This window comes from Castanea sativa, chromosome 11 (assembly GCF_040712315.1).
Source record: "Castanea sativa cultivar Marrone di Chiusa Pesio chromosome 11, ASM4071231v1".
Classification (NCBI taxonomy): Eukaryota; Viridiplantae; Streptophyta; class Magnoliopsida; order Fagales; family Fagaceae; genus Castanea; species Castanea sativa.
Window position 1 is genome coordinate 5,187,651 of NC_134023.1, and position 26,226 is coordinate 5,213,876.

At 35.1% G+C, this 26,226-nt stretch overlaps 1 protein-coding gene and 1 pseudogene across 1 annotated transcript; one reads left to right on the forward strand and one right to left on the reverse strand.

The window, feature by feature from the left end:
• The window catches only part of LOC142615938 (beta-amyrin 28-monooxygenase-like), a 61,901-nt pseudogene that overhangs the window by 27,455 nt on the left and 8,220 nt on the right, over positions 1–26,226 (reverse strand).
• LOC142615496 (beta-hexosaminidase 3-like) lies at positions 777–26,076 on the forward strand. The gene is made up of 14 exons (XM_075788237.1): positions 777–1,272; positions 1,932–2,006; positions 3,021–3,056; positions 3,185–3,296; positions 4,041–4,111; positions 6,774–6,904; positions 6,993–7,058; positions 8,214–8,314; positions 8,508–8,567; positions 14,680–14,713; positions 15,879–15,977; positions 16,055–16,114; positions 19,160–19,410; positions 25,501–26,076. The coding sequence occupies exons 1-14, from the start codon at positions 940–942 to the stop codon at positions 25,665–25,667; spliced, it is 1,596 nt and encodes a 531-aa protein (XP_075644352.1). The 5' UTR covers positions 777–939; the 3' UTR covers positions 25,668–26,076.

The following is a 26,226-nucleotide window of genomic DNA, read 5'->3' on the forward strand; positions in this document are numbered from 1 at the left end:
TTAGAAGAAAAAAAAATCACCAACGAGCAATAATGCTGTGTGATACTGATACATGACTAAAACTTTAGAAAATAATCACACCTATGGTTTTTTTTTTAAAAATATAAACGTGCTCATTGAAGAACAAAATAATAATAATAATAATAATCGTGATACATGTAACTTTAGAAAATAAAATCACACCTATGGTCTATGTATGCACCTTGATACATATTAAAGTTAACAAAATATTCTACAAAAAAAATCACCTATATATGGACATTATATGTTTTTTTTTTTTAGAAAAAAAAAAACTGAAATAAAACTGACATATTATTAAGAAACAGAAGCAAAATGGGCAAGATAAAAAGGATGAAACTTGTGGAGGTACATTTTGATAGAGTGCGTAATAATTTTTATTCTTAACAAAAAAAAAAAAAAAAGACTTGACTCATATAGTTTCAACTTTCATACAAAGAAAGAAAGTTAAAAAAAAAAAAAAAAAAGAAAGAAAAAAAGAGAAAAAAACAAACGTCCATATTTATTCCCTCCTATTTAACTATTTAATTTTAACCCAAATTCTTTGTCTTCACTCTTCAGGAGCCAATCACAAAGTTCCATTCTTTTGTGGGTAAGGCTTTTGTCCACACGTCCAGATTTAGACATGGGTTTAATAGTGGACACGCGTTCAATGGAAACTTTAACCGGACACAAGCCGCACATCCTTTAAGATTCCTCCACCCAAACCACACTTTTGCTTTATTCAGCCAAAAAAAAAAAAAAACACACTTTTGCTTATCTCTATAAAATTAAAACCAATCACATTCTCATACACTTCCTTTCCCATCTTGTTTGGTAGGTAAAGCTGTACTAAATACTACCTACCTGTAGCATTGTGCATATTGGTGCAACCTCATTGTGCATTAGCTTCTTTCTTTGTTAGTTTGACACAGATTTTTGATGATGGGGAAGATAGTGTGGGTGTTATTGGTGGTGTTGTTGTTGGTTCAAGCAGTGCTTGCAATAGATGGTGTTAGTGTGGACAGGTTGAACATATGGCCCATGCCACATTCTGTGAGCCATGGACGTGAAAGTCTGTTCTTGAGTAAGGATTTTGAGCTCAACACTGAGGGGACCAAGTACAATGATGGTTCTGGGATTTTGAAAGATGGGTTTTCAAGGTTGCTGGATATGGTACGGGTGGCTCATGTTGTAGATGGTAATTTTTCTAAGATTGATACTTCGCTTCTGCTTCAGGGTCTCCATGTGGTTGTTTTGTCAGCAGATGGTCAGGTACTGTTTCTTTTCATGAGTTGGTTGATGTTTCTATGTGGGTTTTGCTTATTTGCAATTTTTTTTCTTTCTAATTCCTCATGAATTGGCATTTGGCACTGGATAATTTTTTCTGATTACATTTTTTTTCCTTTGTCTATTTCCAACGAGTTATGCATGTGGGCATGAACATGATTAATGATTTTGAAGATAGAATTTATTATTTTTCATATATTTATAAAAAGATTGGCTAGTTTCTAATGAGGATTTGTGTAAAATGGTTTTCTTTTGGGTCTTATAAGAGTAAGGCACAAGTATATTCATTTGCATGTTGCTTGGTGTAAACTTTTGGAGAAGAAGAAGTAATCTGAACAATTGGATAATGTGTTAAATCCTCCCTTTATTTTCTCAAACAAGGGAAATGAGGGACTTGCTTGGGTTTTTTTTTTTTTTACTGTATTGGGTAATAGTTTTGGAGATAAATATAGTAGCTTCTATAATCTCTCTCTTTCCATACCTTCATATATGCAGTCTCTTGGCTTATCTGCCTCTACTGTTCAAAATACTCCAAGGCTATTTTATTGGGGAAATTTCCAATTTCATATGTGCTTTTTTTATTTGTTTATTTATAATAAATGAATGCAGACATCAATCACTGAAAGCTCTTCTTTGCTGTGCAGTTACAATATGGTATTGATGAGTCATACAAGTTATCAGTTCCTGCATCTGGGAAGCCTGGTTATGCTTATCTTGAAGTGGGTGAAAATAATCCCTTTTCTGCTTCTTAGCACCATATGAAGTTTCATTTTGATACTCTCTAGTGTTGGTGATTAGAAGTCTGCATTACCACCTGCTTAAATTTACAATTATGCAGTTTTCTTGTGCTATGTTTTGGGACATTATCACTTAATATAGATTGGATTTTATTTTACACGTTGAAAATTTACATATAAATAAGGTTCTTCAGATTTACCTTGACATATTGAGAATTACCTTGACCTTTGTCTTGAGGATATTTACAAGGGTATCTTTCTTTAACATGGAGAATGAAAGCAAGAATTAGTAAATCTGGCATTCTTTGAAAATATTGCTGTGACATTTAATATCTCATTACATACATGGTGATTGATTTCAACATAGAAAAAAGGCTAAAGTATTCGTCTACCAAATTAACTTTTGCTCCATTGAACTAATAGCCTAAGGAAATATTGACACATTTTTATGAAGATTATTATAACCATTAAATATATCTTAAACAAATTTTGAGGTGGCTGGACCATAAACCATGTAAAATTAACAAGTGTAAGTTATTTCTAAAAGCTTCAATCATATTGCATATATTGGCCACAGCTTTGTATTTTTAGGCAGCTTGAATCCTAATTTTTTAGTGCTAAAACTAAGCTAATTATTTCTGTACAATATACTATTCATGGAATTTTGTTCCGCATTGAATATACTTGATAAAGGCAATCTCCACAAATTTGTTAATTCTTGTCTTATATATTTCTAAATTGTCCATGGAATAAATACGATGGGGGGGGGGGGTAATTTAGTTGGATACTGTAGCCAGTGTTGGTTTCTAAGATGGAAATGTGTTGTTTGGACTTGGCAACCTGAAGCAACATGACCAATAATGCATGATTTGGTTGTCAATATTGAGATGTCATATGGATGGCCATTTATCAGATGATTGATGACTAGCATAGGTTGTATTGTAGCTTTTGATTAGTTTATTATTTTGTGATCAATTGTTTTCTGAAATGATGCAGGCACATACAGTTTATGGGGCGTTGCATGGATTTCAGGTCATGTGCTGCTTTTCATGACACTAAAATATGTTTCTTTTTACCTATAAAAAAAAAAGTTTCTTTTTTTCTTAGTTAATTGAACGTGTAAAAATCCTTAATGTTTCTTTTGAAATTAAATATTACAGACATTCAGCCAATTATGCCTTTTTAACTATACAGCTAGGGTAATTGAGGTTCCTATGGTCCCATGGACTGTTATTGATCAGCCAAGATTCTTTTTTCGAGGGCTCTTAATAGGTGAGATGCCTTTCATTTACTCATGAACAATATATATATATATATATATATATATGTATTATTGTTGATATGTTCTATCCTCTATCTTTGAGGATTTGATATTCATAGTTAACAATCTTTAATTCCTAGTTTTCTATTTTCTCCTTTTAATTATAATGTGCATATTTAACATTATTTGATTTTTTGAAATTGTAAAGATTAGATAACCTTTAGTTCAACTTCTTCATATCAATGATTATTCAGTATGGCCGCTAAGTTTGATGCTCAACTTGTACAAAACCTCATACAAAAGAACTAATGAGATTGTTCTGCTCTGCCTATCAAAAGACTAGCCCTTTTTATCTTTCATAGTACTAGACATTATAACTTGTACGTCCATCTCATCATGGTCTGACCATGTACCTAGAATGGTATGATACATGATTGATGGATATGGACCAGTCAAGGACAATATATGAGTTTAGTCATATCTTTAGTCTACTATATCCAGTAGACCTATTTCAGAAATTGCTAGTTTATGCTAATAATTTCACAAGAAATTATCAAAGAATTATTTGTTCATGATAGAGGCTTTATAAATTGCTATATTGTGCCACATAACTCTAACATGTCTACCTCAAAATTTCAGGATACAAATGAGAACATGGCATAAGTAGATCTGAGACTTTTGGTTATTGACAATTTGAAGTAAGAAAGAAAAATTTTAAATTTTTGTTTGCTGACTTGAGGATGAAATTGTTGCAGACACATCTCGACACTATCTGCCATTGCCAGTGATAAAGAATGTTATTGATTCGATGGCCTATGCAAAGCTGGTATGGGCTGTATAACTCAGTTTATGCTGTTTTCAATTTGTATTTGCCAACCATGCTCAAGAACAGAAAACTCCAATTTGCAACTGTTTTTGTGATAAAAATTTATGCAGCTTCATATCGTAGCTTAGTGCTGCAATTGTTCTTGAACCTTTACTTTGCTAGATTTATAATTTAGAGCAATTTTCACTGTATTTTGTTTGAGAACAAATATGAAATTACTGTATGCTTCACACTTGTACCGTGGAATAAAATCAATTATCAATGCAAATAAAATCTTGACAACTGTGCCTTAATTAGTTGTCTTGTTTCTTATTCGGGTGGACCATACTATTAGCACATTGAATACTTTAAGTAGAGCGATTTTTTTGCTCAAGTTTGTAATAACTAGTAATATGAATATAATGTAACTGCATATTATTGCCACTTGCCAGCCTTGTGGTTGCTGTCATTATCAGCATGAAGAAGAGAGGTAGATGGTCATTAATAGCCTCAGTCATGGTGTTTGGAAAAGGTTTTCTAGAGATCAAGAAAATTTATCAACTGTTAAATTCTCCATTTTGATTAATGGTAGCCCATCTAACTTTTTTGGGAGTTCTAGAGGTTTGAGGCAAGGTGATCCGCTTTCTCCTTTTCTCTTTGATCTTGTCATGGAGGCGTTGAGCCGTATGTTGGGTGCTGCTATGGTGGCAAGACAGTTTTCGGGCTTCTCAGTGGGGAATGCAAATGGTTCCTTGATGACGGTGTCTCATTTGTTGTTTGCGGATGATACTCTTGTTTTCTGTGATGCTTACAACAATCATATAACAGTTCTGTGTGGTATTCTTTCTAGATTTGAGGAGGTGTCAAGGCTAAAAATTAATCTAGGAAAGTCTGAGTTGGTTCCAGTTGGAGATGTGCCTAATTTGCATGAGCTAGTGGAGATTTTGGGCTGTAGAGAGTCTGCTCTTCCGCTAAAATATTTAGATCTTCTGTTGGGTGCTACCTTTAAAGATAAGGCGGTTTGGAATCCTATTTTGGAGAAGATGGAGCGAAGGCTAGCTGGATGGAAGATATTGTATTTATCTAAGGGGGGCAAGGTTACCCTTATTAAGAGTACTTTCTCTAGGTTGCTTACTTATTTTCTTCCTCTCCTTCCTATCCCAGTTACGTTGGCCAAGCGGATGGAGGAATTACAAAGAAATTTTCTTTGGAATGGTATTGGTGTCGAACGTAAACTTCATTTAGTAAATTGGTCGAAGGTTTGTAGGCCAGTGAAGAATGGAGGGCTAGGCATTCGGTTCTTGAGAAGGTTTAATTCTGCCCTTTTAGCCAAATGGTTGTGGCGTTATGGTGTGGAGAATGATGCCCTTTGGAGAAGGGTCATTGGGGCGAAGTATGAGAATGACTGGGGTGGTTGGTGTACAAAATCTGTGTTCGGGGCTTATGGTGTTTGTATGTGGAAGTCCATTAGAAGTGGTTGGTTGAATTTTTCCAAGTTCCTTTGGTATGATGTGGGTGATGGTACTCGTGTGAAGTTTTGGGTTGATGTGTGGTGTGGGGATAGTCCTCTTAAGGAGGCGTTTCCAGATTTATACAATATTAGTAGGACAAGGGATGCTTCGGTCTCTGAGGTTATGTGCTATGCAAATGGGAGAGTTTTTTGGGACCTACAATTTCGCCGTTTTGTGAATGATCAAAAGTCACACTCGTTGGATTCATGTATGGCTTTGATCTATTCCACAAAGGTGCGGGGTGTAGGTTCTGACAAGCTTTGTTGGAAGCTAGCTAGCAGGTGTGGTTTCGTGGTGAGTGGGTATTATCACTCCCTTCCCCCCCCCTACCACTCCTTTCCCTTGGAAAATGATATGGCAATCGAAGGTTCTCCCCGGGTTGCTTTTTTCTCTTGGACTGCTGCTCTAGGCAAGATTCTTACTATTGATAATCTTCGGAAAATGCACTTTGTTGTTCTTGAGTGGTGCTATATGTGCAAAAGGTGTGGGGAATCTGTAGATCATCTCCTCCTTCACTGTCCTATAGCTTATGAGATGTGGAGTATGGTTTTTTGCTTGTTTGGTATTTGTTGGGTGCTGCCGCAAAGGGTAGTGGATCTGTTGGATTGTTGGGCTTGCAATTTCAGGCGTCATCACAATATAGTGATTCGGAGGATGGTGCCGCACTGTTTGATGTGGTGTATCTGGCGGGAACGGAATTCTAGAAGTTTTGAGGGTCGCAAATGGTCCATTCTTGAGTTTAAGTATTTTTTCTTTTTTACTCTTCTCGAATGGTGTTTAGTTTTACCATCTTTTTCTCGTCTTTCCCTTCTTGTTTTGCTTGATCATTGTAATTTGGTTTCCTGATGTTTTTGCCTCTTTAGTATATTTCCTATGTACGGGGCTGTGTTCTTCTCTAATATATTTTTTTCGTTACTTATCAAAAAAAAAAAAAAAATCAATGCAGAGATAAGTATGAACCTAGAACAAAGAAAAGTTCTTCTTCAATTAATGCAAATAGTCTTCTAGAGTTTGGTGTATCCAAATTAAATTTCTACCTTGAACACATATATCCCTCTGATTGGTGTGAACAATATATTTACTTCCATGCAATACCATACCTTTATCTATCAAAAAAGTGATACCATATTTTTGCCTAAGTGACTGATATGCTGTCTCCCACTTTCTTGCAGAATGTGTTGCACTGGCACATTGTAGATGCACAGTCTTTCCCTTTGGAGATACCTTCATATCCAAAACTGTGGGATGGTGCATATTCAGTTTCAGAACGATATACATTTGCTGATGCTGCAGAAATTGTGAGGCAAGTAATTTTTGAATCTACTTCACTATCTAGTTATTACCTTCATTTTTCATTATTCTTCTCATATATTGATTATTAATATTTGCAGTTATGCTCAAAGACGAGGGATCAATGTATTGGGTGAAATTGATGTTCCTGGACATGCTCGCTCATGGTAGCTACTACCTCTGCCAAGTCTCATTGTAGTCTAATTGCAATGTGTATAGAAAAAAAAAAAGACTTAACCAAATCTATTTATTCCTGATACTCAGTACATTGAATTTATCCTTTCTGTTACTTGTTCTGCATTTTACAAACTATCCTTTATTGTTTTTTTTTTTTGTCTCATCAACCTTTCTGCTTTTTGAAACTACCTCTTGCATTATTGATTGACATCTTAATTCTTTTGATTAACAATAATTTCTCATTGGCATTTCTTTATTAAAATTTCATCTTTCTCCCTTCATCTGATTCTTGGAAATTGGAATATTAAACATCTTGTCAAGCACTACAGCAATGACTACTAGAGCTTCTTTCACTTCAAACTCCGCATGTACATAAGTTCCATGGACTGTCACTCTGCCCTAACGTAACTACTGAATAAAAGAATTGCCAGCTGCAGCTAGAAAAGTTTGTATAGCTCTCTAACATACTCTTAGCAAGACATTTTGGCCTTGAAGTTGTGTGGAGAATTGTTGATCCTAGAAGATTGTTAAATTATTATCTCCTTATGATAGGGAAAAAAAATCTAATTGTTGTGTATTTTGTTTCAGGTAGTCCGTAAAAATTTATGAACTTTATATATTGTTTAAGAGTACCTTGTGATCCAAGTTTTGAAGTTAATTATTAATACCACTAGTAAAATTTCTGTTACTTGTCTTAATGACTCAAACTAGTAAGCTTTACAACCACGTAGTATTACAACATAGTTCCATGAATTGAAAAACTTCTGAGCTCAAAGACACCACTCTAAAGAACTTACCTAGCCAGAAAAATTCAAGACACCAATGTAGAGATGTTAGTGCTTTGAATCATAAAAAGAGAAGTAAATCTTTTAAGAACGCAAAGTACAATCAATATAAATTGAAAAATGACAGGCATTGGTTGTTTCCCGAGCAACATGTTAGTTTATATCTGTCACACACTTCCCTATATAATTAAAGTTCATTTTGAGATATTTAGAAAGTCATAGCAACCAAAGAAGAGAAAGGGATCTAATGATATTCTTAGTTTCTTATATGCATAATGGTCTTCTAACTTCTAGAGATGAACTGCTCTTGCAATGACTTTGCACTAAGTTGTCATGGGAGCTCACAGTTTAAATGTTTAGGGGGATTGGCTATCCTTCCCTGTGGCCGTCCAAGGATTGTCCGGAGCCACTTGATGTCAGCAACAATTTCACCTTTAAAGTAATAGATGGAATTCTATCAGGTAATATCACAATTTCCTTTGGAAAAAACATTGCACCATTGTTCCCATTAAGAAAATGGTACTTTTAGTTTCTGAAAGCATTAATATATATATATTTTTAAGTTGCAGTAACATAGTTAACATTAATGGAAAATGGAATAACCAATGTTTAAAAAAAAAAAATTATATATATATATATTTTTTTTCTTTTCAGATTTCAGCAAAATTTTCAAATTCAAGTTTGTTCACTTGGGAGGTGATGAGGTTAATACAAGTAAGTTCAATGATCTTTCATATATATATATATATATATATAATTAATGTTTATTGCTGTTATGAATATTTCCTATTAGTCTCTACTGATTAGTTTAGATAACAGGATTTATTTTAATGACCTTGGAAATTATAGAAGAGATGGAGTTTGTTTCCTTTTGCTTCATCTTGTATTTTTGGGGGTGGGGAAAGGGGTGAAGCAATGAGGATATATCCTCACCCATGCACACACACACTGGGTGAACCTGTGAAAATCATGTGGAGCTGGTTCCTTTGGGGAATAGTCAAACTAAGGACCTCTGCTTTATGAGGCATGGTAGTCGGCAAAACTTGCTTAACCCTTAGTATTCAAGTTTTCAGTTGATGAAGGCATATGGCCAAGCTGGGAATTTTCTCTTGGTTTGGATGATCGGATAACTGTTTGGATGCAACAACCAAAGAATACTATAAATGGTGTCATGGGCATCAAGGAAAACATAAAACTAGACCATGAAGTATCAAAGATATATGAGGCTGTCTTTTTAAATGAAAAATGGACGTCTTAGAAATGTGATCCATAAGTTGTAAATGACTAATCTATTTAACATTTCCTTGGTTTCTCTCCATCAGGATAAATTTTAAGAATCCACAACTTAATCATTTCTTTTTTGGTATATGCCTTTTGTAGATGATATATTTTTAATGGATGAAATACTTGAAGGTAATTTGAAGCTGGAACTTTGTCATGACACCCTAGAATCTAAAGGTTTTCGGTTAAGTGGGACTAAAACAAAGTAGATGGAATGTAAGCTTAGTAAGAGTAGAACAAAAATGAAGGGGCTGGAAGACTTGATGGTCAACAGATAACAAAGAGCGAAATTTTTTGATATCTTGATCAATAATCCAGAAAGATAGAGAGATCAAAGAGGATGTGAAACATAGGATGAGAGTAGGGTGGATGAAGTGGGGAAGCAAATTAAGAATATTGTGTGATTGTAGAATATCGACTAAGTTTAAGGGAAAACTTTTTAGGATTGCCATAAAACCAGATATGCTCTTTGCATTGAATGTTGGGTTATTTAGAAGTAACATATTCATAAAATGAGTGTAAACGTATGAGAATCTTAAGATGGATATGTGGAAATGCAATGAACGATATGATTCATAATGTGGAAGTTCTCTTACAGATAGGGATGACTCTTATTGATGAAAAGATGAGTGAGAGTTGCTTGAGATGGTTTGTTTATGTTTAGATGAGAGCAATTAATGCACCAATGAGAAAAGAGTAATTTAATTCTTTTTTATTTAATAATTATGTAGTGCTGTTTAATTAATAGTAAATAAAAAAATTAACACAAAGGATCAACAAAGTACAAGAATATTAAGTGGAAGATCTAAGAGAAGCTAGGAACTCAAAAATGGAGGAACATTGTGCTGAACCTCAAACTCTGGATCAATCAAAAAGAGTGCGCAGAAGCAAAGATTTTAATTGATCCAATGTACTTTCAGTATCCTCAAACGAACGAAGGTTCCGCTCCTTCTGAACAATCCACATCAAACAACCCAACACCAAATTCCAAAAGTTTGAGCCATGATTCTCTAGCCAATTTCTCCAACAGAACATTAAACTCGCAACAGACCCCGACATGATCCAGCGAATTCCAAACATCTGAAGTACATCTCGCCACAGAGAAAAAACAACATTGTAGTGAATGAAAAGGTGACCCATTGTTTCCCATTTCTTCGACAAATACAATACCAATTCATCAAAGACAAATCCCTCTTCAAGTTAAGGGAATCTAAAAAGATAGAAGTAGTAAAAAAGGATATGCCAACTAGGGAAGTAACAAAGTGTATAACTTTAGATATAATAGAATGTTTGATTAGATGTAGCCGAACCTAAGAACCAACATTTAGGGTTTGCTTGGAATCAACACTAAGCAGAAAAACATAGGAATCAACACCTAAGTTGCTAGGAATTATCACCATTAGGAAGATAACGCCTTTGGACGACTCCAATTAAGTATGTAATATAATATATAGGGACACCACTTAACCCAAAAGATTAAGCTAACGACTTTAATTATATTATATTGACCACTCACTATTGTCATTAGTATCCCATGTAACTTAATTAATCGCACCATTCACACATGAATGTTCCAACAAATCTCCCCTTATGTGTAAGCCTTCTACCAAGTCACTTGTGGCATTTCAATTACTCTTTCCCTTGAACTAGAGTCTTTTTATTAACAATTCTAGTGTCATTCAGTACCATCAACAATAGAGAGCCCGTTACTCAACCATAGGTGGAGTGAATAAGACAGTTTTCCATCTTCTACTTGATGGGATTGGGTTCCACTAATGAACACTTGCCTAGTTGAACCTAGCTCTGATACCACTTGTTGGGGGAGATAACTCATTGGGGAAACTCTAATTGAGGGGTAAATATAATATATAGGGACAACACTTGGTCCAAAAGTTGAATGTTGGGGAAAGAAGACTCCAATTGAGAGGTTAATCTTCTTTTGATAAATTAATCTCTAAATTGGAGTCTCTTATTCCTAACATTAAGAGATTAATATAACATATAAGGACATCACTAGTCCCAAAAGTTTAAGCTTACGAGTTTGGGCCTAATTATTTTATTTGAACCACTCACTTTTGTTATTATTATTCAATGCATGATTTTACTCACACATGTATACCCAAAAATTTTCCCCTCGCATGTGAGTTATTGCCTCTTTATGGCTTTGAAACCTCTTTGTGGGTCTTGAAAAAATCCTATTAGCTCTCCCTTGCCTATGTGTTTTTTTCTTCATCAGAACATCATCCATGGGCCTTTCGTGTGCTGTCCATGGAAACCATTTCTTAACCCCATATGCTCATCAATGGGAACCCTGCATAGCCATGTCCATGGGAACCTTGTACACACTGTTCTTTTTGATCTAGCGCCATTGTCAACTACTTTGTTCGGCTTTTTCCAAGATCATCTAGTTTTATGGGCTTCCCTCGTTCGATACACATTTGTGTGGGCTCTAAGTACACACATCTTGTTCCCCTCCAACAGTAAAAGGGACCCTGCATACTTTGTCACCTTGCTGTACGTTACCATTTGCTATGGTACCACTTGTTTGGGAGATAAAACCTTGGGGAGAATCCAATTTAGGAATTAGTATAACATACAGGGAGACCACTAAAAGGCTTAAATTAATAAGTTTAGGTCTAATTTTATTATATTAACCGCTCACTCTTGTCATTAGTGTTTCATGTGGGACTTCAACATTTAACTAACCATACCACTCACACATAAATATTCTAACAATCACGCAATAGTTGGAAAAATTCCAAGACAAAATTTTATTCACCAAGGTCTGTGATGCAGGACAACCTAGGCTTCCCACCTAGATTAGTCCTACCGGAGAACCTTAGGCTTCCCACCTAAGGTGTTTGGAATCACCACCAAACAAATCAATGCAAATAATCTCAATAATAATAATAATAATAGTATGTAAAATACAAAAGAAACCATCTGGAGCTTTATATATAGCTTCTAGGAATCACAATGATAAAGATAAAACTCTCCTAAGCAAATCCTAAACAACCTCAAATACTAATACGATAATCCTAACAATCTCAAATACTAATCCAATACTAAAGATAAACCCAAATAAAGATAACATAAATGATAAAGATAATCTTCACAGATGTGCTATCATGTGGTGTCTGCACCAACTCCCCTGGGGTGGGAAGAACTCGACCCCGTCGTGTAAAACTCATAAGGATCAAGTTACATTAGAATAAGCTCCATCAAGCCACAAGCTCACTGGGTTAGCATAGCGCCTCCGTTGACGCTCATATGTGCGGGTGATAGGAGGTAGAGATGAGGTGGTAGCAAGTGTATCCAAGTAAGCCTTCAAGAAGCGCTAAACTGTTCCATCCCTAGTGAAAAGAGACTGCTCATCCAAAATAACATCAATCCTATCTTTATGTGCCTTTTGGAAACAAGATGGTGTAGGGCTAGGGACAGGGTTAGCCAAAGAAGAAGAGGGTGGATCATCAAAAGGGTCATAGGGAATAACTGCTGGACCTTTAATAGCAATTAAATCAGCAATATTAAAAGTAGAACTAATACCATAATCTGAAGTTATATCAATCACATAAGCATTAGATCCAAGTTTCTTTAATACCTTGAATGGGCCAACACTGCGGGCCTACAATTTCTTAACGGTTCCTGAAGGATACTGTTTAGGCCTGATATGAATCATAACATAATCTCCTACATCAAAATCTGAATGACATCGATATAAATCAACTTGAGTCTTATACTTAAGATTACTAGCATGAATTCGTTTGTTGATCTCTTTATGCAGCTCATGCATGTTGAAAAATCATTAATATATTATATGCATTTGGTCTAAACCATTTCAACAATTTGAGTGGTCTAGTACTACAAGCTTGCAATTGCCTAACGGCTTTGTAGGGAATCCGTTCGAGCCTAATTGGAACTATGACCTAATCCCCCACTTGAAATTTCATATAATCTGAATTGACCTGAGTGTTATCTGGATCATTACTTGAAATTGTTCACTGACCTCAGATTCTTATATGTCTACTGATGTAGGTGTTCAAAAATGGGGTGAAAGTGGGATGGGATCTAAAGGTTCCTAGGCTTGACCTGATCTAGGTGTTCTAAAATAGGATGAAAGTTGGATGGGATCTAAAGGCTACCTGGAAATGGATTAATGCCTATAGACCTAGTGATGGGACTGTCATATGCAAGTTGGGTGGCAGGTGCTCTTTGCCTTCTTAAGACTATTCTTAGGGAGTTTATCACGAGGTGGTATAAATTGAATGCAACCAAGTTTAAATCCCCCCTTCCACCTGGCACTCAATCATCTAGGTCCTCAATTTCATCAATGTTGGGCTCAGTGATTTCATTTATGTCCTTGATTTCTTCTTCTATATCGTCCACATCTCTCTTTTTTTGTTCATGAATGGTGATGATGAGGACAAGGAAGAGATCAAGGAAAAAGAAGATTAAATATACAAAGATTCAAGAATTGTGGCCTAGTTTTGATGTTGGACCTTATTAGCACCTTTGATAGGTTGTTTTAATTACTATTGAGTCATAGTATTGAGTTTTTTAGGTTGGGAAGCTGTTGGATCAGTTTTAATTAAGTTTGGATGGTGATACATGTCCAAAAATGGACACATGTCTCCATCTCAACAGATCTAGTGCCGTTGGACACTGGACCCAAACCGCCCCCATTTACTTTAGCTTTTAGTATGTATCAAGCTGGACATTCTGCAATTTTGGCCCACTTCCGTAGGCTGTCAGGAAGCTTAACATGCATTAAGGATGGCATGTATGTTAGCTATCTCCAGCCTGAAATTTCAGACCTCTCCATTCTTTTTTACCTTGCTTTTATTGCCTACTCAGTTTCCAGTAATCCAAGATAAGTTATGAAATCTTGACTACTTTCATTTTTCCAAAAGCTTGTGTTCCTCTTTCCATTATGTAGTTATTCAATAAAAAAAAAAAAAGGATTTTCAACTTCGTCTCCATTATCCTTTGCTCTGGTAAATTTATTTGGGTGACCATTTCCTCATCGTTCATGATAGGTTTGAAGACTTCTCTATCATCTTTCATGATAAGTTTTGAGTTCTAATTCAAAGCCTTTACAAGTCAAGATAATCTACAAATCACTGTTGAATTTACACTCTAAATGTGTTTGAAGGGCTCTCTTGTTATAGAATTGATTCTTATGGCTCAATATGTGCGCATATTCCATTTATAGGTAGAGCTTAGATCTATAAAAGATGCATATTGTCCTATACATATATTCTGTCCCAGCAAAAAATAAATAAACATACATAATCCTAATTGTTCGATCCTAAGTAAAAATTGCCCGTTGGTTTAGCAATATGTATTAGACTAACATTTGTTTAAATTAATTTTTATTATAATCTTTTGTATCATTACCTATTGGTCTTTCCTGATCTGATTTTGGATACTTGTCTCTCTCTCTCTTTTTTTTTTTTTTTTTAAATTTTAATTTTGGGTCCTTGTCTTGAACTTCATAACTTAATAATGTCAATTTACTGACACACAATTGCATATTTCATTTCAGGTTGCTGGACACTAACTCCTCATGTAAAAAAATGGTACAATATTAATGTTTCACTTATCAACTCTATATATCTTAAAAGTAAAATTAATGTCAATATACTTCTCAGTTGGACTAACTGTCTGTTTGAATACCGTTTATTGCTGAAAACTGAAAACACCGTAGCAAAATAATTTTTAAATGTGTGAATAGTGCCGTGGGACCCAGTTTTAATGAAAATTTTGCTGAATTCCGTACTTGTGGGTTCTGTGAACAGTGCACAGGACCCATTGTTTAAACGCCAGACACAAAGATGCCAAACGCCAGACGCCAAACGCAATCCAAACTCATACTAAATTGCTTTTGGTCATTTCAAATGCCCTGATTGTGCAAGTGCAGGAAGTTCCCATGTAGTTTCCACATTTTCTGCATGCAAAAAGAAAAAAAGATCTAGTATCTTAGAAATTTAGAAACATTCAAACTTTAAGTTTCTATGAATTTCAAACATAGATGATGGATCATGCTCTATTTTGCTATTTATTACCTTCTAAAATTAATTTAATTGTATGTACGTATTTTATAAATTTTGATTTTTAATTTTTCTTTAGACCCAAAAACTAGCACAAAATATATATATTTAAAATTTATATCAATTAAATACTGTGCCCTGCCACATCATATCCTAGGTTTTCAAGAATTAACATATCATTGTTTCTGTACCATGCTCTGTTTCCCGTATCGATATCAGTGGTTCATATGGTTGATATGCAGACACAAACATTCACATAAATAATATCCGTTCTGGCATGCAATATTATATTATAAAAGTGCAACTTAACCTTATTCAAACAATTTGGTGATTTTTTTCTACATGTACTGATAAGTTTATATGACCATTGTTGATTAGTACTTGGTTTATATAACCATGCTAATCCCTCATCTCATATAATTTGGGTTTTTGCACTAAACACCAGAAGCCTCTTTCTGGAATATCTCATTAACTGGGGGTCCTCAACACCATACGGTCCTAAAACTGTCATGCTAGTGCTGGCATTAGGAGGCTATTTTAATGTGTTAAATTTTTGCTCATGTTTGCAAACTTATATTCTAAATTAATTTCATTGTTTCAAGAAGGGCAGGGAAAATCTATACTCACTCAATATTTATTAGCCCAAAGACATTTGAGAGATAACATATGATTTTCTTGACTGCCCTATGTACAGGTTAACTAAGCATCATATGAATGAATCTCAAGCATATCAGTACTTTGTATTGCGGGCACAGAACATAGCTTTGTCCCATGGATATGAAATTGTTAACTGGTATATATTTTAGGCATAAGTTTTTGTAGGGTTTTTTTTTAAAAAAAAAAAAATCTTACTCACATGAAAAATTACAGGGAAGAGACTTTTAACAATTTTGGCAATAAACTGAGCAGAAAGACTGTGGTGCACAACTGGTATGTCCTACTTTGCATATTTAACATTTGAGGCTCCTGCATTATTCACTTCTGTTATATGGATATTGTGCCACAATTCGTATTTTTATTCTAAAAAAAATGTTCAGAAGAGTGTTGACCTTATATTTTCTTCTCTCTGGATAGTAATTAATGCAAGCATAATGATTGGGGATCTTGCTGATTTTACTATTAACTTGCAATATATTGAAAATATTAAGATACATATTAGAAATTTACATCCGGTAAAAATTGTTGAAAATTTTCTACTATAATTTAGTAGAGAATCAAGTACAAAATTATGAAATAAGGATAATACATACTGCTTAGCATGATCAGGTATTTTTGTCTTCAAAACATGTTTAAGATCCATCAACGTTGCCTTTTGTTGTGACATGTTTAATTATTATTGTTAATGACAGAGTTCCTTAGATGGATGTGGGCTTGTTTGTAGGTTTATGTATAAGTTAAGCCTTTGATGAAGGACAAATTAAGGATTTGTCTACGTTTAGTTCTGGTGGGTTTAGGGTAGGAAAGAAGAAGAATTAGAGAGAAATTAGGGCCGTTTAGGGGCTGTGTGAACAGTACCCGTTAACGGTAACCCTAGAAAGAAAGAAGAGAAAATAAAGAAAAGAGAGAGAAAGAAACAACAAAGGCCAACGTGCCTATCACTCAAAATACTCAATTATTAGTCAACCCGTTTTGTTTTCTTTGAATTCATTCACTATATATATATATATATATATGTAGACTCTGGTAATATGATTCCTACTAGTATTAGGACCATTAATAAAACCTAATAAATACTAACTTGGACCCAAAGTAAATAAACCTAAGACACTTAAAACGCTAGAAGGTTCTAGACTCAACAAAATTACCAAAATATTCTTAATTTGCAGGAATTGCAGAAATTACAGATTTGCCCCTCAATATAAAACTGACCATAACTAATAAAATAAAAAACCAAATTAAAAACTGTTTAACCCTAAAAGACTCATACTTAGACCATTAAAAGGGCACTACTTTCACTTCAATAGGACTTCACATGAGGACCCAATAAAATAATTCTTGAATAGGTGAATTTGCAAAGTAATAGCATATTAATCTTCCATGACTCCATCATACTTCTCTAGTTGGAAGAAACTCAACCTCGAGTTTTAAAGTGTTGAGGTATAAGGATCCTCAAACTTGAAACTTGCACCAACTCTTCAATCACCTTTGGAAGCACCAAGAAAAATAATTTTTCTTTCTTTTGCATTGTATCATTAAATTCATTTGGAATGATGAAATCAATAACCAAAGGAATATCCAACTTGAAACCTTTCTCGGATTGATCTATGGTAGTAACATCAACATCTTCCTTCATCTAGATTTTTCCAATATCAATTTTATGCTCGCCTTGCTCCTTTGTGATCTCCATTGCAAGAACACCAATATCTTCCTTGGTATCAACTTTCCGATGATCAAATTTATTCTCATCTTGCTCCAGCTCTCTAACTCCCTTTGGTGGTACTATAGCTCTGGAGTTTCAGCAGCATCCTTGGGCTTGACCTTTTGTCTTTGCCTTAGCTGTTCTAGTTGTTCTGCACTCATAGACTTTAACACAATTTGTGCATTATTGAACATAAATTTATATGTATTGTCCTCTTCAATATGACACACATCTCGGTCATAAAGCCAAGGGCGACCTAATAAAATATGAGTCACAGTCATAGGAATAACATCACACCATATAGAATCATTATATTGCCCATGAGAAATAGAAACCAAGCATTGTTTTGTATCTGGAATAAAGGTGTGATTTATCCACGCTACCTTGTATGTTTTGGATGTGGTTCTATTGGTAGCTTCAACCTCTCAACAATAGCTTCAGAAACAACATTCATCTCACTGCTACCGTCAATAATAAGCATTCTTTCAGTTTCACAACGCACTATGGTCCTAAATATTGAAGTACGCTTCCAACCCCCCTCTTGCCTGAGTATATCTTGAATATACCTAACAATTGAGAGAAGAGATGCATCTTCTTCATCTTCCTTGAGATCACCATCTTCGTGCATCAACATGATCCTAGATGATAAATTTTGTCAAGCGGCTGAAGAAGATTTTGGCAAGGACTTGTGATAAGATTTTTGCGTTGATACCAAATTAATGTAGGACAATTAGGGATTTTGGCTACGTTAAGTTGTGGTGGGTTTAGGGTAGGAAAGAAGAAGAATTAGAGAGAAGTTAGGGCTGTTTAGGGGATGTGTGAACAGTACCTGCGAACAGTAACGTGAACCATAACCCTAGAAAGAAAGAAGAGAAAATAAAGAAAAGAGAGAGAGAGAAAGAAACAACAAAGGCCAACGTGCCTATTGCTCAAAACACTCAATTTTATTAGTCAACTCATTTTGTTTCTTTGAATACATTGAGCACAGTATATATATCTAACTTATACTAGTAGTAATATGATTCCTACTAGTATTAGGACTACTAATAAAACCTAATAAATACTAACTTGTACCCAAAGTAAATAAACCTAAGATACTTAAAACCTAGAAGATTCTAGACTCAACAAAATTACCAAAATATCCTTAATTTGCAGGAATTTCAGAAATTACAGATTTTCCCCTCAATATAAAACTGACCACAACTAATAAAATAAAAAACCAAATTAAAAACTACTTTAACCCTAAAAGACTCATACTTAGACCATTAAAAGGGCACTACTTTCACTTCAATAAGACTTCACACGAGGACCCAATAAAATAATTCTTGAATAAGCGAATTTGCAAAGTAATAGCATATTAATCTTCTATGACTCCATCAGCCTTTCTGCCTAATAGCTTAAGCTTTTCGATTGGATGCTTTAACCATTTTAAAACAGATACAATAGAAACTTGGGGTCTATGGGCTTGAGTTGCTTGACTCACATTTACTTGGAATAGTTGATGATGATGAAATGATTGATATTTGGATTGCAAATTCTTTTTACAAGGGTTATTTGTGGTCCACTTGTTATAAGATTTCTGGTGGGATCATTTTTGGCTTAAAATTTTCTGCCAGGCTTGGAGCTGGTGTTGCTGAAAAAGTGGTAGCAGCTGGGTTACGGTGCATTGTAAGCAACCAGGACAAATGGTATTTGCATCACTTAGATGCCACATGGCAGCAGTTCTATATGAATGAACCACTCACAAATATCACAAATCCCAATCAACAGAAATTAGTTCTCGGTGGTGAGGTATGCATGTGGGGTGAATACATTGATGGGTCAGACATTGAACAAACCATATGGCCACGTGCTGCAGCAGCTGCAGGTACTTATTTCATGTCATTGTCAAATTAAATTTCTGGAATTTTATGTTTTTCACCTCATATAATTCACAAGTGATACTGGAGAACTAAGATTGAACAATCAAAGGCAGACTTGTTAGTATCGTGACTGTCTATTAACTGAGTAAGCTTTTGTAGATGCTTAGGAAATTGATGAAAAATGGACCACATAGAATATGGGCGATCAATATGTCACCAGAGGTGAAATTGTCCCTTTTTCTGGTGACATTGTTCCTTTTCATTTATCAAGTAAAACTATCAGAATTTCATCTCAAGTCACTGTAGGCATGTATTATAGTAACAATTTATAGGATGCCTGTGCACGTTGGCATTCCAAAGTGATCAAGTAAAACACGAAAGCATAATCAAGAAAAATGCGAGAGAGCCACACTCCAAGCAAGGAGAATATGTAAGAAAAAAGACTTAATCTCTAGCAAGGACCGTTTACATCCCTCAAAACATCTAGCATTCCTTTTACTCCAAATTCACCATATCAAGCAATGCGGCACAAGTCTCCAAAAGTTTGTATTGTCAAGTCGCTCGAACTTACCTTGCCAAGCCTTAAGCAACTCAATTACCTTACGAGGCATAACCCAGTGGATTCAAAACAAACAAAACACCAAAGACCACAACTCAAATGCAATGGGGGCAATGAAGAAGACGATGATCCACTGACTCCTTACACCTCTTACACATATAACATCAGTCAAGAACAATAATATGCCTTTTGCGAAGGTTATCTATTGTAAGAATCTTACTTAAGGAAGCAGACCATGAAAAGAAAGCTACCCTTGATGGAACTTTTGGTTGCCATACCATTCTTCAAGGGAAAAAAGTAAGATTAGATAAAATCCTCTAACCTCGAAACCTCTACTCCTTGTTGGCTTCCAACAAACCTTGTTAGGGCCAATCCCCTGCACAGTTGAAGAGTAGACAATGTCATAAACCGATCAAAAGATTCTTGCTCCCAATCTTGCGGTGAACGACGAAAGTGAACATCACAATGAATCCTCCTAGCCAATGAAGAATCTCTTGCCCTACTAAGACAGTAAAGTTTAGGAAAAGCCACAAGGGTACAATCCCCACACCACATATGCTTCCAAAAATTCACTCTAGTATCATCACCCACATTATACTCACATCATACTGTAGAAGTCTAGAGAAGTTCAACCAACCACTTCTAATAAACCTCCAAAGGCTAACACAATACGCACTTGTCACCTTTTTTGTGCACCAATCGCCCCAAACATTCCTATATTTTGCCTCGATAACCCTCTTCCATAAAGCAATCGTCTTTATGCCTTACCTCTACAACCACTTACCTAACATGACAGAGTTAAAACTTCTCAAATGTCTTATACCTAGCCTCCCAACTTGCATTGGCGAACAAACTTTAGCCCATTTCACTAGGTGTAATTTTGAATCACCACTAATACCACTCTAAAGAAAATCTTGTTGGAAAAACATAGTTTGTATCTTATACAAAATATACGCAGCGGAAAATTAACGAATTTACTTCATTCACAATGGATAAGATGCACCATGTAAGTTTCAGAAATTAAGAACAAGAGAGCGTATCTTGAAGCGGTGAATTTCAAAACAAAGATTAGAAGCACTTGGGAACACTTTCAATCTTCACTCCAATTCCACTAACGCCCAAGAAGTATGGTCTCTCAATCAGTTCAAGGGAGAATAAGAGAGTCTTTTTCTCATACATACACACCATTTCACAATAGTGTTACTTACCAAAATTCTGTATGTTTCTCTCTTTGTATCTAACTGATTATCTAATTGGGTTGACCTTTTGGGTCTTTCCAATCAGACTTTAGTATGTGACTTGAAGTGGGACCAAAATGGACTAATAAGATACTAGCTCCAATGGGTCTTGGACTTTTTTGTCAACTCTTGACAAGTTCAAAGTTACCATTAACTATATTTAATACTACTATATAATTATAGTTGCACTCTAGGCCTTATTTATAAATTATATCCCAAGACTTTATTATACATGCAACCTCTTCATAAAATATTCGTAGTAATACGAAGTCATGAATGCAGATTGTCACTTTGTAAATTACTACATCTTAATTTCTTGAGTACCCGGTTTAATCCTTTTAATGTTATTTATCATATATTTATGAAATCCAATTCCATAAATATATACTTTAGTAACTCCTTACTAAAGTGGTTAGACCTAACACTTTGAATAACTAAACCCATTAAACTTATTTCAAGGGAATATTTTATATCTCCGTTAAGAGACTATGAATTCTATCTTGAGAATATATATTCCATCAACACTAAATGTGGTTGCCTAACATATTAAGATTTTGATTGTGACTTTAGACCTCGCTCCTGATATATCAAAGTAACCTACACTTCATGATCAAATCTATTATTCTCTTAGAATTAAGAATTTATGTAAATAGAAGTCGTGAGATTTATTATTCATTTGACAGTCATTAGGAGAATAATAAATCTCACAGCGGTCTAGTTTAATATGTTTTAACTCTTAAAGCATATCAACATACCAACTATAAATCTCTATTTCCATGATCAAGACAAATCATCTTAGTTGATATATTATAGTCTTCGCAGATGAAATGCCCAATTTCATCACCGATTACGAACTAAAATTCTGAGTTTATAAAGAACTTGTGATTTATATCTTCTGTGTTTTTTTACATAAATCACATACTATGCATCTCATGGACTATATGATAATGTCCCAATATTCATGTTACCATTAAAAAATGTTACCATTATTTTTAGATAATAATAAAACAACTTAATTAATTATAATATTAAGTCATACATAATGTCATACATAGTATCATACAATAGGATGTAAGGGCACACATCCTAACAAATCTCTCTGTAATTTTTCCGTGCGATTAGCCACCTTCCCAAGTGTAGGAAGAATGGAAAGAAAATAAGTAGGTAAGGAGGAGTGAGTATTTTTAATAAAAGGTACCTTACCCCCTTAGATAAATAAAGCCTCTTCCAACCTGCTAGTCTCCTCTGCATTTTCTTTAAGATAGGATTCCATATTGACAGCTCCTTCAATTTAGCACCTAATGGAAAGCCCAAATATTTCAAAAGGAGGGAAGAATGCCTACAACCCAACAGTCCCACTAGAGCATCTAGATTATGCACCCCTCCAATTGGTACCAACTTTGATTTCCCCAAATTAATTCTTAAACCTGAGACCTCCTCAAATTTAGTCAGAATCTCCCTTAAAGTAACTAACTGATTATGGTTAGCATCACAAAAAATAAGAGTGTCATCCGCAAATAAAAGATGAGATACCATCATCGAAGTACTAGCCGTATTGCCTACAGATTAGCCCGAAAACTGGCCAGCAGTTGCAGCCACATCCAACATACGGCTCAAAGCCTCCATAACAAAATCAAAGAGCAATGGGGGTAATGGATCCCCTTGTTGAATCCCCCAAGAGCTTCCAAAGAAATTCTAAGGGCTACTGTTAATCAGAATGGAAAATTTAACAATAGAAATGTAACACATTATCCATTTTCTACACTTATGTTGAGAACCCACAACGCTGGAACATATATATTATAAAACCCCAATTCACATGATCATATGCCTTCTCCACATCCAACTTGCATAACACCCGGGAATCACTGTCTTCAGTCTGCTATCAATACATTTAGAAGCAATTAAAACAGAATCCAAATTTGTCTACATTTCAAAATGCATTCTGTGAATCTGAAACAAGCCCATGTGCCACCCTTCGAAATCGATTAGCTAACACCTTTGAGATAATCTTGTAAATCCCACCAACTAAACTAATTGGCCAGAGATCCTTGATGTCCATAGCATCATCCTTTTTAGGAATAAAGGCAAGAAATGAAGCATTAAAACTCTTCTCGAATGCAGCTTGAGTATGAAAGTTCTGAAAAACTTCCATAATCTTACTCTTCAAAACACTCCAACAAGACTGGAAAAAAGTCATGGAAAAATCATCTGGGCTAGGCGCCTTATCACCATTAAAGCCATTGATCATCCCAAACACCTCTTCCTCTTCAAATGGCCTATCTAACCTAAGAGCATCTTCCTCAAATATTCTAGAGAAATCCACATAATCTAGGATAGGTCTATGGGTCACATTCTTATAATAGGGCTGCCTATAAAAACAAGAAATACACTCTGTTATGGCCTCCGGATCCAAAGACATTTCTTCGTCCACCATAAGCCTATCTATGGAGTAAAATCTATAGTGAGAATTGGCCATACGAAGAAAAAATTTAGTATTCTCACTATCTTCTCTAATACAAAGAACTCTAAATTTTGCCTCTAACAAATATCTTCCAAAAGAGAGGCTTTTTCTAACTGAGCTTGAATTCTTTCCAAATCCAATTTTTCCTCCAGTAAACCACAACTTTCCTTAGTAGTCTCTAATTCACCAAGATCCTTCCACAAATGTTTCCCCTGTTATTCTACATTTCCAAAAACCTCCACAGTCCATTTTTTCAAATCATTTTTCAGAATCTTTAATCTGTTTGCCAACACAAAACTCGGAGCACCATGCAAATGATAAGATTCCCACCAAGATCGCACCTTTCCCACAAAACCGTCGTCCTTAAGCCACATGTTCTCAAATCTAAACAACCTCTTGCCCCTATGAAAGGATCCACCTTCTAGGACAATTGAAAGTGATCCGATAATAACCTAGACATTCTTTGCTAGCAAACAGTAGGAAACTTATCCTCCCAATTTGCAGAGAACAATAATCTGTCCAGCCTATCCTTTGAAGCAACTTCTCGAGAATTAGACCAAGTAAAAGTTTCCTCTTTCAACGGGGGATCAATCAGGCCTTGTTCTGAAATAAAATCGGTGAACTCACACATAGCAGCAGTAAAAACAGTTGAACTAGCTTGTTCAGAAGGAAATCTTACCATATTAAAGTCACCTCCCACACACCATGGAACATTTCACCAACTGCTCAAGCCAAATAATTCCTCCTATAAAAACCTTCTGTCACCTACTGAGTTAGGACCATAAACTCTAGTAAACACCCATATGAATTGATCTACCACACTTTTAAATTTACAAGATACTGAAAAATGTCCCACCGTTTCCTCCACTTTGCCCATAACACGTGTCCCACATCAATAACACCCCTCCAAAAGCTCCATAAGAACCCAAATATGACCAAACAACATGTTGGCCACCCCAAAAACTGCGAATCACAGCTTTGGTTATCAATTCCATTTTAGTTTCTTGAAGACAAACAATATCTGGCCTCTAATTCCTAATCAGATTTCGAACCCGAACACTTTTATCTTGCTCATTTAACCCTCTAACATTCCAAGAAATAATCTTCAAATTCATTGATGCACCGCAACAGTCTGCTCACTACTGGTACTTCTTAACTTAGCTAACCCATACTCAACATTCAAAGACCTCATTATGTTTTTCAATTCTCGATGACCCTTCTGCCCCGATTTGGCCATCTTCTTCTGACTACTACCTACCTCATGCTGTCATTTATTTATTTTCCTGGCCTCTAGAGCTTAAAAAAAACCCTGTAATTTACTCCTTAAAACCTTCCAATGAAGTCCCCACATATTTCCTAAATGCCTTAAACCTATTGGTTACCCATAATGATAACTGATGGCTATCAATATTCTCCTTACACCCAAGTTCCTTCACAAAATTATACTCAAATTCCATCGGAACTTCTGTGGCCAATGGTACCCCAACTAGAGGCTCGCCACTTCTCTCCCAAGTCATTGACCTTTCATCAAATTCCCAAATCTCATGTCTAGATTATAGGAACTTATAAGTAGTTGTTATAGTGGCATTTAGTGTTTGGACTAATCAATTCTTTATTATAACAATCTTGAATGCGTTATAAATAACTCATTCCTAATCTCACAAGAAACCTTGTAGAGATTTATAGACAAGCCATGGATAATTATATTCTATATCATTTTTGTGTTGTAAGAATTTTGGCAGTGGTAAGAGAGGCATGTTTATGGATAATTGTTTCATTAACGATTTTTTTTTTTTAATATTTTTTTTTTCTGTGTTATTCTTTCTGAATGAAGAGCGATTATGGACACCTTATGACAATCTGGCCAAGGATCCAAGGCAAGTTACTGGAAGGTTGGCGCATTTCAGGTGTTTATTGAACCAAAGAGGAGTTGCAGCTGCTCCTTTAGCTGGACTAGGCCGAGTTGCTCCTGAAGAGCCAGGCTCATGCTATACTCAATAGTAAGACAAGGACATCTCTAAATCTTAGAGTAATGGAAGCACCTGATAAAATCAGGAAGTATTTATTGATAAGGGTCGATGATTCATTGTCATGGCCATGTCCTTATGCTGTAAGTTTGTAACAAGCCGCAAGAATGCGTCTTCATTAATGAAAATTCTATTGTTTCAACTTTCTAATTGATGCCTTCTGGAAATGCCCACATATATGTTTTATCAAGTCTTAAAACTAGGAAAAATTACACAGGAGAGCACGAGTGCATGACTTTTAGACAGACAGGAAAAAGGATGTACAAAAGGGGTTATTTTTTGGAATTATATATATAGGCAAGACTTATTCATATTTCATATATTTTTGTTGGATGTGAATTTCGACGATTTTATAATTAGATTACATTTTCTTCTTATACTTACTACTCTTGCAAAATTTTAAGTTAATTAAAGAGTCAATAACTATGTCAGTTATTAAATGTTTAAATTTCAAGTTTTTGTATTGTAAAACTATGCATAAAAGACAAGTTTGTAGATTGAATGGTAAGCATTCGATTTGTAAGAAATTTGAC